Raw genomic sequence first — 15,184 nt, forward strand, 5'->3', positions numbered from 1 at the left:
TGAGTAAAAGGAAATTCTGAATTAACATCCTGAAATGCAGATATGCAGTGGAGTCTTGCACATAAAATATACATTGCACTTCTAAATAAATTAAATGATCATTTTTCAGTATTAAATCTAGACTGCTAATAATTGTGAGTGTGACTCATGTTGTACACCACCTGGTGGCGCTGTTTACACCACATTTTGATGATCACTGAAAACTTCAGCTACATTTGCAAAACTAAAGAACAAATGCAGGTCTTCTCCGTGTAGAAAAAAGTGATCTTTATTGTCATATTTTTATAAGACTACATCTTTAAAGCAATGCTTTGTTCACAATATTGCCACCAAAATCAGCTGGATGAGGATGCCATTTCTGTCATGTGTTACAGGAAGCAAGGAGTTTTCCAGAATCGTATCCCCCTCTGCCAAAACAGGAGATGGTGGAGAGCAGCCTTCTACAGAAACATGTGCTGGAGCTGGCGGCCATTCTGGACGTGCAAAACCTCTTCTCTGATGGGATGCTGGATAACTATTGACCACATGGTGGCACCGTGCCAACTTACAGACACACGCACACAACACGCTTATGCCCATAAACACAATCATATACAAGTTGGTAGGTAGGTTCTTTTGAATAAGCTGAATCTAAGCATTTAGATCTAGGTAGATATTAACTGTTCAAGAGAAAATATCTCATCTTCATGGGCAGATATTTCACATGTATTTCTAGATTTTAAGGAACTACATACACCCAGATGTGAAAGCGTTGCTCCCAATATACAGCAATTTACCGCATGCATGTACCGTATGAGTGTACTGTACGCGCGCAGGCACATGGGCCTGTTGAGGGCAGCTATCGCCTTTCCTGAAGGTGTTCAGAGAGCACAAGATAACCATCTAGAGCGATCGAGAAACATTTTATATGTCAATTGGTATATTTCCAGAGAGATTCTTCCAAAAAGATGAGCCTAAGGCTTTGGCAAAACACGTTTTGGGGAAGGAAGTCTATTTTTTTCTTCTCAACACTTTGCCTCTGCAACGTTTACACAACTCTTTCTGTAGGGAGCGTGCTGCATGTTTGCATTTATTTGCTCTGTCTTGCCTTTTTTTTGTTGTTGTTTTGTTCTGTTTGTGTTTGCTTTTGTGTCTTGACACAAACTTTGCGGACTTTAGCCTGACCTTTTGAAGGAGGTCCACCGCGCTGTGCCTATTTTGGGTTATTTTGGTCATCAAGAACCAGTTAAGAACACTAACCAGTTCTTAAAAAGGATACCGTAGTTCATCCAAAAGATAACATCTGCAGTTTAATTACTCACCCACAAACATCCAGGATGCAAGTGACTTTTTTTCCTTCTGGAAAATATTACAATTTCATAAAATAAAGTTAAAACCCACCAGCATTTAGACTTGAAAAAATCATATAAAGGCCAAACTAAATTAATACCAGTGCCTTCAGATGACACATTGTGTTAGTTCACCCAAAAATGCAAATTCATTCATTCTTTTTCCTTTGGCTTGGTCTCTATTTCAGAGGTCGCCACAATGGAATAAACCACCAGCTTTTCCAGCTAGGGCTGCTCTATAATGGAAAAATTAAATATTGCAATATTTTTTTATTTGTTTATTCTCTATCTATCTATCTATCTATCTATCTATCTATCTATCTATCTATCTATCTATCTATCTATCTATCTATCTATCTATCTATCTATCTATCTATCTATCTATCTATCTATCTATCTATCTATCTATCTATCTATCTATCTATCTATCTATCTATCTATCTATCTATCTATCTATCTATCTATATATAGTGATATAAATACAATTTCACTAGATGAGATTGAATGGGAAGATTCTGTAGGGGAGTGCATAGAATATAATAAACAATCCACAAGATTAGATAAATTCACTGAAGAAAAATATGCAAATCAATTAAACAGCATTATATTGTTTTGCAAAGAGTCGAAATGTATTTACTGTATGTATACAGTGATTGAATAATCAAATGTAAAACAATTCTGCTTAGTCTTTATTTTATAAACCATTCCCTAAAATTAATTGTAATAAGCTTTTCAGTGTTACAAACGATACATTTTCTTATGCCTGAATGCTTTTAAAACCTTCACACAGCTACAGGCCTCAAAAAACACTTGTGAAATTATAAATTCATTTCAGCATTGAAAATAATTCCAGAATTTGTTTTACACGAGAATGCCCTTCCAGCCGCAACCCAGTACTGGGAAACACCCATACACACAAATTTGTTTATTCAATTCACCTATAGCGCATGTGTTTGGACTGAAGGAGAAACCAGAGCCCCCGGAGGAAACTCCACGCAAACACGGGGAGAACATGCAAATTCCAACTCTTAGCCACCATGCTGCCTAAAATGCAAACAACATTAATTAATTATTCATCCTCATGTTTACCTTCATTCATTATCAGAATGCAAATTGAAATCTGAGAGCTCCCTCTTCCTCTATAAACAGTGAGGTTTTTGACTTCAGAAAAGTACCAAAAATTCTAATAACAGACCATATACCTTCAGTGCTTCAGTCGGAATATTATCAAGCTAAGCTACACAAATACTGTCAGACTAATGACTTTATTCAACAGTTTCTTCTTCTTATTGTCAATATATTAAGCACTGTGCATCCCCCCCTGGATGCAACTACCTTTGGTTGAAACAAAGCACATGTGCATCAGAGGTGATACATCAGCAGCGTTCTCATGAACATGCACAATATACTTGCACAATGGAAAAAAACGTTAAATAAACTTATTTTGTATGTGTGCAGACAAGTACTTAATAATAGTCGACTGAACAATTGAATAAATTTGAGGATGTTTTTTGGTACCTTTTTGGGCTCTGAACGAGATCTTGATGTCTTTTGGAGGATGAGAGAGCTCTCAGATTTCACCTAAAATATATTGATTTGATTTCTTAAGACGAATGAAGGTCTCGGAGGTTTGGATTAATTAAAATAATTTTCGTTTTTGTGTGAACTAACACTCTAAGATCTTATAGAATGAAACAATCAGTTTGTGCGAGAAACGTAATACAGTTTAAAACAAAATGCTAAACTTTTAATCCACAATCTCAGCAAACAATTACGACAATATGAAGTGCGAGCTTCCTGTTGCATAAAGTATAGAATGTTTTTACGAAATAAGGGGAAGTGCGTATTCTGTTGTTCAACAGATTTCTCCTTGAGCTTATCCGATGTGCTGAAATCTATATTTAAAAAAGTATGATTATATTTGTGTATGCAGTTACAATTGAACAGATTTAAACTAAATATATTCCAGATCTCTGCAGCTCTCACATGATTGCCCCCTGAAGCCAAGCAGGGCTGCGCCTGGTCAGTGCCTCGATGGGAGACCACATGGGAAAGCTAGGTTGCTGCTGGAAGTGGTGTTAGCGAGACCAGCAGGGGGCACTCAACCGGCAGACTGTGTGGGTCCTAACGCCCAATTATATTGTTGGGGACTATATGCTCAGTGAGCGCTGTCTTTCGGATGAGATGTTAAACCGAGGTCCTGACACTCTGTGGTTAGTGTGACCAGCGGGGGTGCTTAGTCTGCAGTTTTTGTGGGTCCTAATGCCCCAGTATATTCATAGGAACTTTATACTGCTCATTGGGCGCTGTCTTTTGAATGTGACGTTAAACCAAGGTCCCGACTCTCTGTGGTTAATAAGACCAGCAGGGGGCGCTCAACCTGCGGTCTGTGTGGGTCCTAATTCCCTAGTATAATGCCTTCATCACTCGGTCTCCTCTCCACCAATCAGCTGGTGTGTGGTATGTGGTCTGGTCAGTGGCGGATTTAGGCATGGGCAATATGGGTGATCGCCCAAGGTGGCATCTTGCTGGGGGCAACACAGGAGACGGTGCAAAACAAACAAAAAAACGCCCCCCAGTAGAAGCATTGAGATATGATTTACTTTATGCAAGTGTGTTCATTTAAAGTGGTAATCCAAGAAAGACGATGGGGCCATTCACATTCGGCATCTTTTGCATGCGCAAGTTTGTTACTCTCTATGTGCAACCGTAACAATGCTGGTGAAAGCAAACTGATGCACAGATGCGCAGAAAACCGTTCCCGCGCCTCACACGCTCCTGTGTGAATCCTGGTTGTTTGCATACACGCCGCTAAAATATGTGCCGTTCATGCGCCGTGAAACCAGAGTAACAGCCTTTTGCGCAGAGGTGTTGGCATGCAGTGAGTTTTACAAGTCCACAAAACTAAAAGTGGGGTGGTTCATTTAAACTAGAACCGCCACTGGGTCCGGTCCAATATGGCTGCCATCTCATCATCTACATGGATGCTGCACACTGGTGGTGGATGAGGAGATTTCCCACCAAAAATGTGTAACATACTTTGAGTGTCTAGAAAAGCTTAAATGTTAGGAGTTTTATTACTATTATTTATTATTATTATATTCCCAATGTTTGACATACATCGTTTATGCAACAGAATGGTTCCACTCCAAACTGTTATGATTGCAGTCAAAACTGGCCAAAGTTGTGAGTTAAGGAGAATATTATTGTAAATAATGTCTGTTTCTTTCACAGACTGATCGCTTTGCTTCGTAAGCCATCAGTGTATCATGAGAAGCCATTAGTACTAATGAATTTTTTCTTCTGTATTTATTTTAGTTTTTTTTACTGGCTGGTAGCCTTGTTATATTTTCAGCTAAACAGTCTTCTTTAACGTTCCACTAAAGAAAAAAGCCACTTACATCTTGCATAGCCTAAGGGTCAGTAAATTCACAGCGAACTAAAATATTTGGCTGAACGATCTCTATAATAAATTGCTACACAGACACCAGAATCTCCATTTTGAATGGATCTCACTTCGGAAGAGATTCTTTTTAGCATGCCTCCAGTAGTGTGGTAAACCCATACTCGCATAGCTGATGTAATAACCTAACGTCTTACTCCATGTGTGCAGTGGACGCCATTAGCCAACAAGAGTTCTCTTTTGTATCGTCACAAGAGACCCACAGGCGTACTCCTGTATATAAGTACAAATCTGTGTACATATCTATATATAAATCTATAAATATATGTATAGTTCTATAAGAAGTCAATGTGATGCAGAGAAGTGTGTCCGTCTGGGTTGTTCGTCGTGGCAGATCTGTGAAAAGATGACCCTCTGCATGTGACAGGGGCAGTGTATTTTTAATTTTTCCTTCTTTCTTTTGTCTAATCTGTGAATGGACCATGCCACTGTCTCAGCCGCGCCGTCCCGCTATTTCAACTCACATTCCAGAGATCACGGCATTAAGAGCGTCCCTCCTTCATCTGTTTCAAGGACAAGTGCACTGCGTCGGTCTAATACCAAGTGATGTGATCTGTGTTTAGCTTTTTTATTTCGTCACAACGATGTTGATACTTACGATGATAACGGTTACAATAATAGCCTTGCACTTTACTTGCACTATTTAAGTTTGATTCCGATGTTATTTATTGTGCTGTTGGCAAGAGGCATGTCTGATCATTCCGTTATGTCAGGTTTTCGCTAATTGATCATCCCTTTTTAGTCGGTGATCTCAACAATGTTTTTTTTTCCCCTTGAAATGTGCGGACCAAAAGATTTCTTGCATGTGGAGAGCACAAGGTCCCATTCGATTCTACAACTTGTCATATTTCTCTCGTTCCTCATTTCTTTTAGCACGTTTTCAAGCATAGCTACTTGCTTATTTCTTTAAATAATCCTCTCATATTAAAAGAGAGATGTTTGCTAACGAACAAATCACTGCCAAACTGAATCAACCTTCTCATGAAATATCCACTGCCTGATTTATGCGGACAAGCGAGTTTGTCTGTGCTCTCGCAGGCACAAATGGTTTTCATGGCCTAGCTTTTTTCCTCTTTCTTTTTATTATGCTGTTTTAGTTTGCCAAAAAATGAGGAGGGCTGGACGGAGATGAAGAGGGAAACAGATGGTGGATGTCACCGTTTCCTCTCTGTCTGCTCGTCTGACCTTCACTGCTGGAGTGTCCCATGTTTTTGCCTTATTTAATTTGGCTAAGTGTGTTCGTTTAAGTGTTTCAACTTGAAATGAGCTCGTATGTGTGCTTCAGATTGTACCTGATATAGTGCTGTATTCACGCTAAACTATTCAAGCTGAGAGCACAGGGCTGAATACAGACGTTAAGCACTTAGACACTACCGTTTGGAAAAAAAAAAGCTGTAAATAAGATTTGTTTTAAAAGAGATGCTTCTACAGCTAACCAAAGGCTATATTTATTTGACCAAAACTGCAATGTAAGCTGTAATAAAATGTTTTCCATGTAGATATGCTTAATATAACTAATTTGATTCCAATTTCAAGTAGACTTAAAGGGACAGTTTACCTAAAACTCTGAAAACTCCTTTCACAAACTTGTTTGTTTTTCATTCTTCTGTTGAACACAAAGGAAGATATTTGGAAAAATGTTGGAAAACTGTAAGTGACTTCCTTAGGGCTCTATTTTAACAATCTAGGTGCAAAGTCTAAAAAAAATACGCTGCAGCGCATGGTCTAACAAGGTTGTTCTTATTCTCCTAATGAGTTATGGGTGTGTTTTGAGCATAACATGCATTAAACCAATCACATCTCCCCTTCCCTAAAAGAGTCAGTTGCATAATGCCATGGCGCATTTGCTATTTACATGGCGGACTTTGTAAGAGGAAAATCTGAACACTTCACTAACGAGAAAACCGTTAAACAGACCATCTGCAGTGCAAGGATAGAGAATGAGTCCTCTCCATTCGGCCTCTTTACTTTCTCTTTACTTTCATCGATAAGGAAAAGGTGTTGTACGCACTCCGCTGAAGACATCCATTAGCCTACACGTTTAATTTAGTTTATGCGCAAAGATTTTTTCAAAACTATTTCTAAATTCAGTTCTGATCTCCAGCAAAGGAATAAATGAACAATAATAATGAAGTGTGGTTGGAGTTATATCCAAACACACGTCCTATTCTTATGCCCCATGTGGTGATGCAGACTTTTCCAAAACCCTGTTGACATACTTGACAGATGACAGACTCATTTTTATTAAAACAATTATAAATATGCATATAATAAATAACACTATTAATACTAATAATAACATTATAATAAAATTGATAATTGTCATGAATAAACTGGAAAAGCCCCGCGGACAGGAAGAAGGCATGGAGGTAGTTTTTTTTTGTATTTAATAATCATTTTTTGTAACATTTTAATCCTTTATTTTTTCATATGTAAAGATATCTGTGTATTGCTGTACATCTTGTGTGTATTAAGCATTTGGAACTGCATAGGCGCAAAACAAACGTGCTTTGCGCTGGACTTCAGACCTGCTTTTACCTGGTCAATGGCGCAGTCTATTCCAGTTTTTCAGAATAGCAATGCGCCTTAACACACGTCCTTTATAAACCGACACACCCATGAGTCCACAAAGTGTCGCAAATGGATTTGCTATTTAAACCAAACCTGGCGAAAAACGTGAAAATTAGGGTTGCGCTGCTCTGAAAATAGCAACAAATTGCTCCAAACACATCTTGCGCCTTATTGCACCGGATGTATGATAGGGCCCATAGTGTTTGTTTTTACTACTATAGGAAGTCAATGGTTTTTCAGTCATTTCTAAATATCTTATTTTGCGTATAACAGAATAAAGAAACTCATAAATGTTTGGAACCACTTAGTTGGGAGTGAATTGTAAGTTATCATTTTATGTGAACTATCCCTTTAAATCGTGTCTTTAGTGTCACATGATCCTTCAGAAATAGTTTTAATATGCTGATTTGCAGCTAAAGAAATGTTTCTTGATATTAGTGATAATTATTTACTGCTTCAAATTAGTTTTTTAAATCTGCAAGACATTTATGATGATTAATGCTGTCATTCTAGCATGATCGCCTCACAGCAAGAAGGTCGCTGGTTCGAGCCCCGGCTGGGTCAGTTGGCATTTCTGTGTGGAGTTTGCATGTTCTCCCCGTGTTCGCGTGGGTTTCCTCCGGGAGCTCCGGTTTCCAAAGTCCAAAGACATGCGGTATAGGTGAATTGGGTAAGCTAAATTGTCCGTATTGTATGCGTGTGAATGAGTGTTTATGGATGTTTCCCAGTGATGGGTTGCAGCTGGAAGGACATCCACTGCGTAAAACATATGCTGGATAAGTTGGCGGTTCATTCCACTGTGGCGACCCCAGATTAATAAAGGTACTAAGCCAAAATGAAAATGAATGAATGAATGAATGAATGAATGCTGTCATTCTTTAATGAATATAATGACTGAAACTGTATGGTTTTCAATAATATATAAAGTAGAAACGTTTTCCTAATAATGATAACATTTGTGATGATTTCTGAAGGATCATGTGACAAGACTGGAGCGATGATGCTTAAAACTCAGCTTGGATTCACAGGAATAAATTCAATTTAAAACTTTCAGTGCTCAGCATAACTGAGTACACCCCATTTTGAAAATGGATATTTGTATCAATTCTCAGTGAATATAGGGAGTGTATATTGGTGCATTTAAACAAAACATGTTTATTAAACGGAAATATTTATTAAAATAATATTTTTGTCACCAAACATGTTTATAAATTAAAAGATAATACAATTAAATTCAAGCTAAATATTGCAAAAATAAAAAATTACAAACTACTTAATTTCAATTAAATGTTTCTACTTTTTTTTTTTTTGCTTCTCTTGATTTTTCCTCTTTTTTAAAATTTTGTATTTAATATTTTTCTATAACATAAATTTGGGTGTACTAGTTTTTGAACCATTATCGTAAGTTATTTTGTTAGATAAGCTCCAGATTTGGCTTCAGTACTGACTGATGATGTGTGCACAAATATAATATTGTATAGCTTTTTATTAAAATATGAATTTAAAAGATAGATTTGTGAGGGGTGTACTTATATATGCTGAGCACTGTAAAATAATATAGAAGACAGTTATTATTTGAAATAATAATTCAAAATATTACAGTTTTTATTGCATCTTTGATTAAATGCCACGTAAGCAGGCAGAAGAGACAAATGTCAGCATTGCTAAACTTAAAACCGGTAGTGTACATAAAATGTACAGCAACGGAAAACTACCAAGCTAAATGAAGGGGAAAATGCAATACACTTTTTAAACGATTTTATCAAAGTATTTTCTTACCAATTGCCCAAATTTCTGTAGTAGATGCACGTTGCAACAGCAAATCTGTTAAATATTGATGCCCTGTTTTTTTATTTTATTGCGTTGGCGGCCATGATTTGAAAGAACCAAAAGAAAACTGCGTTCATTATGTTTTTTTTGTATTGTAAACATGGGGCCAGATCTAAGGTGTATGGGTGATTTCTACCAGTTCCTACTGTTGTGGGAGGGAACATTTTCAGAAGTGATGTTATGGTCGGAATACTCTTTCTTTATAAGTTAAGGGGTTCTAGAGTTGCTAGTTGAACATACTTGCATTGTCCGATTGTCATGTGTTTTTAATCACTTAACTGTTTTGTCTTATCTGTTGCCAAATTATATTTGATGTTTGTTGTTAAATGCTGGAAAAAAAAAAGAATACGGAAAAAAATGTGATGATACCAAAACATGCAAGCGTTTTGTTTTTAAGAATGCTATTTAAGAACATTAAAAAAAAGTTTATGACTGTTTTGCTTAATTCGTGGTGTTCCTTCACCCATTCTAGAAATGGTACTGATGCAATAAATAAATAAATATATATATATATATATATAATTTAACACTCACTGAACATCTTTAAAATGCTATATTATGTAAAATTTAATACGAGTTTAAATCAAGTATCTATTATATTGTAATGACAAAAATATTATTTAAATAAGACACACTATCTGTTAGTTTTAAAAGTCTTCATTTCACAAATTATGACCATAACACTAAACAAAACAAAAAATGTTCATTAACAATCTTCATCTTCCTCCAGTAATTAGTATATTGTTGCTTTTGTTTAAGTCTAAAAGATAGAATTAATTAAAATGCAAATTGAAGATATACACTCACCAGCCACTTTATTAGGTACACCTTATTGTACCTGGTTGAGACCCCCTTTTGCTTTCAGAACTGCCTTAATCCGTTCGTGGCATAGATTTAACAAGGTACTGGAAATATTCCTCAGGGAGTTTGGTCCATATTGACATGATAGCATCATGCAGTTGCTGCGAACGTCCTGTTCCACCACATCCCAGAGGTGCTCTATAGGATTGAGATCTGGTGACTGTGGAGGCTATCTGAGTGCAGTGAACTAATTGTCATGTTCAAGAAACCAGTCTGAGATGATTTCCAAAGTGTGCCAAGAAAACATCCCCCACACTATTACACCACCACAACCAGCCGTTCAGAGATGCTCTTCTGCATGTCTCAGTTGTAACAAGTGACTATTTTAGTTACTGTTGCCTTTCTAGCCGCTAGAACCAGTCTGGCCATTCTCCTCTGACCTCTGGCATCAACAAGGCATTTGTGCCCACAGAACTGCCATTCACTGGAAATTTTCTTTTTGTTGGAACATTCTCTGTCAACCCTAGTGTTGGTTGTGCATGAAAATCCCAGTAGATCAGCAGTTTCTGAAATACTCAGACCAGCCTGTCTGGCACCAACAATCATTCCATGTTCAAAGTCACCTAAATCACGTTTGTTCCCCATTCTGATACTCAGTTTGAACTGCAGCAGATCGTCTTGACCATGTCTACATGCGTAAATGCATTGAGTTGCTGCCATGTGATTGGCTGAATACAAATTTGCATTAACGAGCAGTTTGACAGGTGTACCTAATAAAGTGGCCGGTGAGTGTTGTCATCGCATGAAGTTTCTGAAAAACTGGACAAAGTAATTTATTTTTATAACAAAAACATATAGCTGTCAATAGAAAATGGATTGAATTTGGTTAAATCTTTCTTTAAGGCAGATTATTATTATTTTACTCATTTGTAAAACATTACATTTTAAAGGGGACCTATTATGCCCATTTTAAAAGATATAAAATAATGCCCCTGGATTGTGTATGTGAATTTCTGCTCAAAATACCCCACAAGTGATGTTTCATAGCTCTTTGAAAGTGCCCCTTTTAGGCTTTGATCCTCACTGTGCCATTTTGTTGACTGCTGCTTTAATTTCAAATGAGATTGTACTCTTTTTCAAAAGAGGGCGGAGCTACAAATGCCTATGTGTCAGCATAGTGGCAGTTTTAAAAAACAAGACTAATGACTAATGCCTCCTCTGATGACAAAGGGAGAATGTCAATCAAAATGTTTCTGCTGACAGTTTTTATCAAGTGTGATTATATAAAAAATATAACGCATACATTTTTACTGTTAGAGGCTGGCTATATTCATATACTGTTGCCACACAACTTTGTTTAAACATTTTTCTTCAGCCTTTTTATGTTATATGTGTAGCTTTTCAAGGAAATGTATGTTGTGTTAAGAATCCACACCGGAAGACGATACATATTGACTGAAAAAAATCAGTTTTTGCAGTGTGGTCAGAAGATACTGGAACAGTAATTTTCTTATTCTAGTCACTGAGAGAGAGAGAGAGAGAGAGAGAGAGAGAGAGAGAGAGAGAGAGAGAGAGAGAGAGAGAGAACAGAGAGAGATAAACTCAGTCCTTAAGCTACATTTTTGGTCAAATTAAAGTAAAGGAGAGCTGATCAAAGTTGTATTTATAAGCTTTACTGTGTTGCTAATTGCTAAGACATTTACATTCAGGCCAAATGGATGCATCATATTACATTTAATTAATTATTTTATTCTTTCCTTAGTCTTAAAAGTCTTACATTTTATTTGCAGAAACACTAAAGTGCAATTTCATAAACCATTTCATCAGTTAAAAATAAGAATAATAATATTACAATCAGAAACAAAACTCCTCATAGACTTTGAAATCTTGGAACAAGTCTAAAACCCTTGACATTGAGATGTGTCGCCGTGTCCTGCAGCACTGGGATTATTACAGCTCTCTGTTCTTCAATGATCTTAGCATGATAGAAGTTATCAGTAACAGCACTCCTGATACTTTGAAGACCCTTTTATCTTCATTTCCTGATATGTATTATCTTAATTACTGTGCCCTTCCTGCTTCTGTAGGTTACTGCCCCGATAGAGCCGTCCAACAGGTTATGCGTGACTGTGCTACACTATTACCCTTTCATCACAGGGCCATAATATTATAACATGTTCACATGAAGGTTATTTTTGTAAACGAAAACTGAAACTAAGGCTAAAACTATTATTAAAAAACATTTTCATAACTGAAATTATACATAAATAATTAGGTAAATGAATGAATAAATATAAATAAATGAATAATGAAACAAACAACGGTTATTAAAAAACTGGTAACACTGTAATAACTACACACTATGAATCATCTATTAAGCATTAGCAAATACTACTTCAGTATCTGTAAATAACTATAACTACATTTATACATGCATTTAATAATTGTGTTTTCATACATTGGTGTTTATTAATTTTTCATTATTAATCTAAGTATTGCATTATTTACACATCATTTGTATTTAAGATTAGTTGGTGGCTTTTAGAATAGTTCAGATGAATTAGTAAACGATTAATAAAATATTCAAATCAATATTTATATATTTTGTTATTCAGGCATGTAGTAATGGCTACTATGTATGTTAATAAATGCTTTATTAACTCTGCTTCATGCAGTTTTGTGACCTTATCTAAAGTGAAGACTATTTAAGCTTTGTAAATCCCTTATAAATGACAATCAAAGGCTCAGTATCAAATGAACAATACATGTTTGCAATCTTATCTAAAAAATAAAATGACTGTAAACTTTAAACATTGCCGAATAACAGGAGTGTCAAAATAATAAAATACAATTGGATAAAACAACAATATAATAATTTAACAATATATAATGACACAACATTTCAATGTTGTTTAGCGAAGTTTAAACAGTGCAGTAATTTTATTTTAGATAAGATTGCAAAGATTTATTTTTCATTTGATACAGTGTGTATCTTTAAATAAATAGAAATTAATAAAGTCATTTTTCTCCTGTTTAGATTATAAGTGAGCCTTTAATAGTCATTTATAAGGGATTTTTACAAAGCATAAGTAGTCCTCACTTTAGATTAGGTCACAAAACTGGATTAAACTGACTTAAAGCATTTATTAACATACAAATTAACCATTATATGCCTGAAAAAGATATAGAAATATCAATTTGAATAGTTTATTAATCATATGCATTCTAATAGCACTAACTATTCTTAAATAACTAGTTTGTAATTGATGCAGTACTTAATAAATGAAAAAATAATCTGCAACAAAGTATGAAAATACAATCATTAAGCACATTATAAATGTCAAGAACACAGCATTAGTAGCTGAAGTTATAAACTGCTTACTAACGTCTTATATTGTAGAGTTCATGCTTAATAGAATAATGAATTAAATATTTGCTGATGCTTAATAGATGATTCATAGTGTGTAGTAATTATAAAGTGTTACCAAAAAACATTTATCAATTAAAGTAGTTATCAGCACATATACAGTAAATAATTGTTTACAGAGTTAATAAGCACTCAACCTGCTGTGGAAAATCTGACCTGTAGCTATTTAAAGAAATATGGAGTTTACCCATAACATGCTCCTGGAGCTTCTACAGCTAAAAAAAACAACCAAATGTTTATGTAGTCAAAAATTGCCTGACAATAAATGCAAATTAGATATGCTGAACTATATGTCATGTCATGAAATCAAATAGGACTATAATTTTCTATTATATGACTTTTTCTGAATGTTTTTATAATATGTATTTTACTTCTATATTTTTAAACGTTGTTTATAAAGTTTAGATTTGGATTCAAACTATTATTATTTTTCATTTATTGCTAAAAGAGTTAATGTAAAGTTTAAACTGTGCAAACACTAAGCATAATGGTTTCCACTTTATATTAGGGGACCTTAACTACTATGTCCTTGCATCAAAAAATAAATAAATGTACTTAATGTGTTCTTAATGTATTGCAGAACACTTCTGGTGCTTTTGAGGTGGGATAGGGGTTGGGTTAGGGATAGGGTTGTCATGATACCATTAATTTATGTTACAATACATACCATCTGAAGTATCGTGATACCAAGTAGTATTGCAATACTGTCGTTCATAACCCAAATCTATGGTATAAAAAAATGGTCATAAATACTACATTTTAAAATGTTATAATAGGCCTACTTGAATTCTTAATTCCCTTATTATTGAAAAAAGTATTATTTGCACGTCACTTCAGCTAAAATGTATTCGTTCCTTTAGTTTATTTTGTAGATAACTGACCAGCAAAAAACACATTAAAAGAAAGATACAAATTATACCAAACGAATTTAGTTACAAAAAAAGCATTATTCCCAAAAAAATTAGGCGATATGAAGTGGTAAAAAAAAGATTCAACGTTTCCTGTTGCTGTTTTGGGTTTTTCATCTATTGGATTTTTTGTCTTATCAGGTAAGAACCCAAAGTAATTAAAAAATTTAAAAAATAGAAAATAGATTCCTTTTAAAATAGATTGTTGCAGTTGTAGCTATTAAACCATATTGACAGGAACAGAAATGAACTGATTCAGATTTGAACTGAAGCGTCAGAAAACGTGCAAAATGTGAATTATACAGTTTTGCAACCTTAAAGGGCTCCACAGACTATTAAAATGAAATTGTTTGTTGCACAAATGTGTGAGCATTTTAGTGACTTTTCATGCAACATTACGGTATGTATTTTAGATAAACCGTTAATTTTGATACTACCATTTACAAACTACAGTAGCATCGCCAGTATTTTGGAACCATAGTATCACGATACTACCATAGTACCGGTAAACCTAGCAACCCTAGTAGGTTTAAAGGTGGGTTAGGGTGTAAGAGATGGTCAGCAGTGTAATCAGCAGAGATAGGAGATAACGAAGTATTCAAATACTTTCTTACTGTACTTAAGGAGATTTTTCTGGTATCAGTACTTTACTCCACGATTTATTTTTCTGACTACTTTCTACTTTTCACTCCTAACAATTTTACACAAATATCTGTACTTCATACTTCTTACATTTTTAAATCCGGCTTGTTACTTTTGTTTGGTGGCGTGATGGATATTATTTCTTGTCACTGCACAATTTGAACACCTTTTTGATTCAATCAATATATTTCTAGTAGTTGCGCGCCTGTGTGCT

At 35.2% G+C, this 15,184-nt stretch overlaps 1 protein-coding gene across 1 annotated transcript in view; it reads left to right on the forward strand.

Annotated features, from left to right (window-relative positions):
* Positions 1-1,633, forward strand: part of scai (suppressor of cancer cell invasion) — a 47,932-nt gene extending 46,299 nt beyond the window's left edge. Inside the window, exon 17 of the mRNA XM_056457980.1 lies at positions 375-1,633. Within this exon, the coding sequence (XP_056313955.1) occupies positions 375-521 (147 nt within the window). The 3' untranslated portion in view covers positions 522-1,633. The remainder of the gene's footprint in view (positions 1-374) is intronic.
* Positions 1,634-15,184: the final 13,551 nt, after the last annotated feature.

The sequence above is a fragment of the Danio aesculapii genome, chromosome 5 (assembly GCF_903798145.1).
Source record: "Danio aesculapii chromosome 5, fDanAes4.1, whole genome shotgun sequence".
Taxonomy (NCBI): domain Eukaryota; kingdom Metazoa; phylum Chordata; class Actinopteri; order Cypriniformes; family Danionidae; genus Danio; species Danio aesculapii.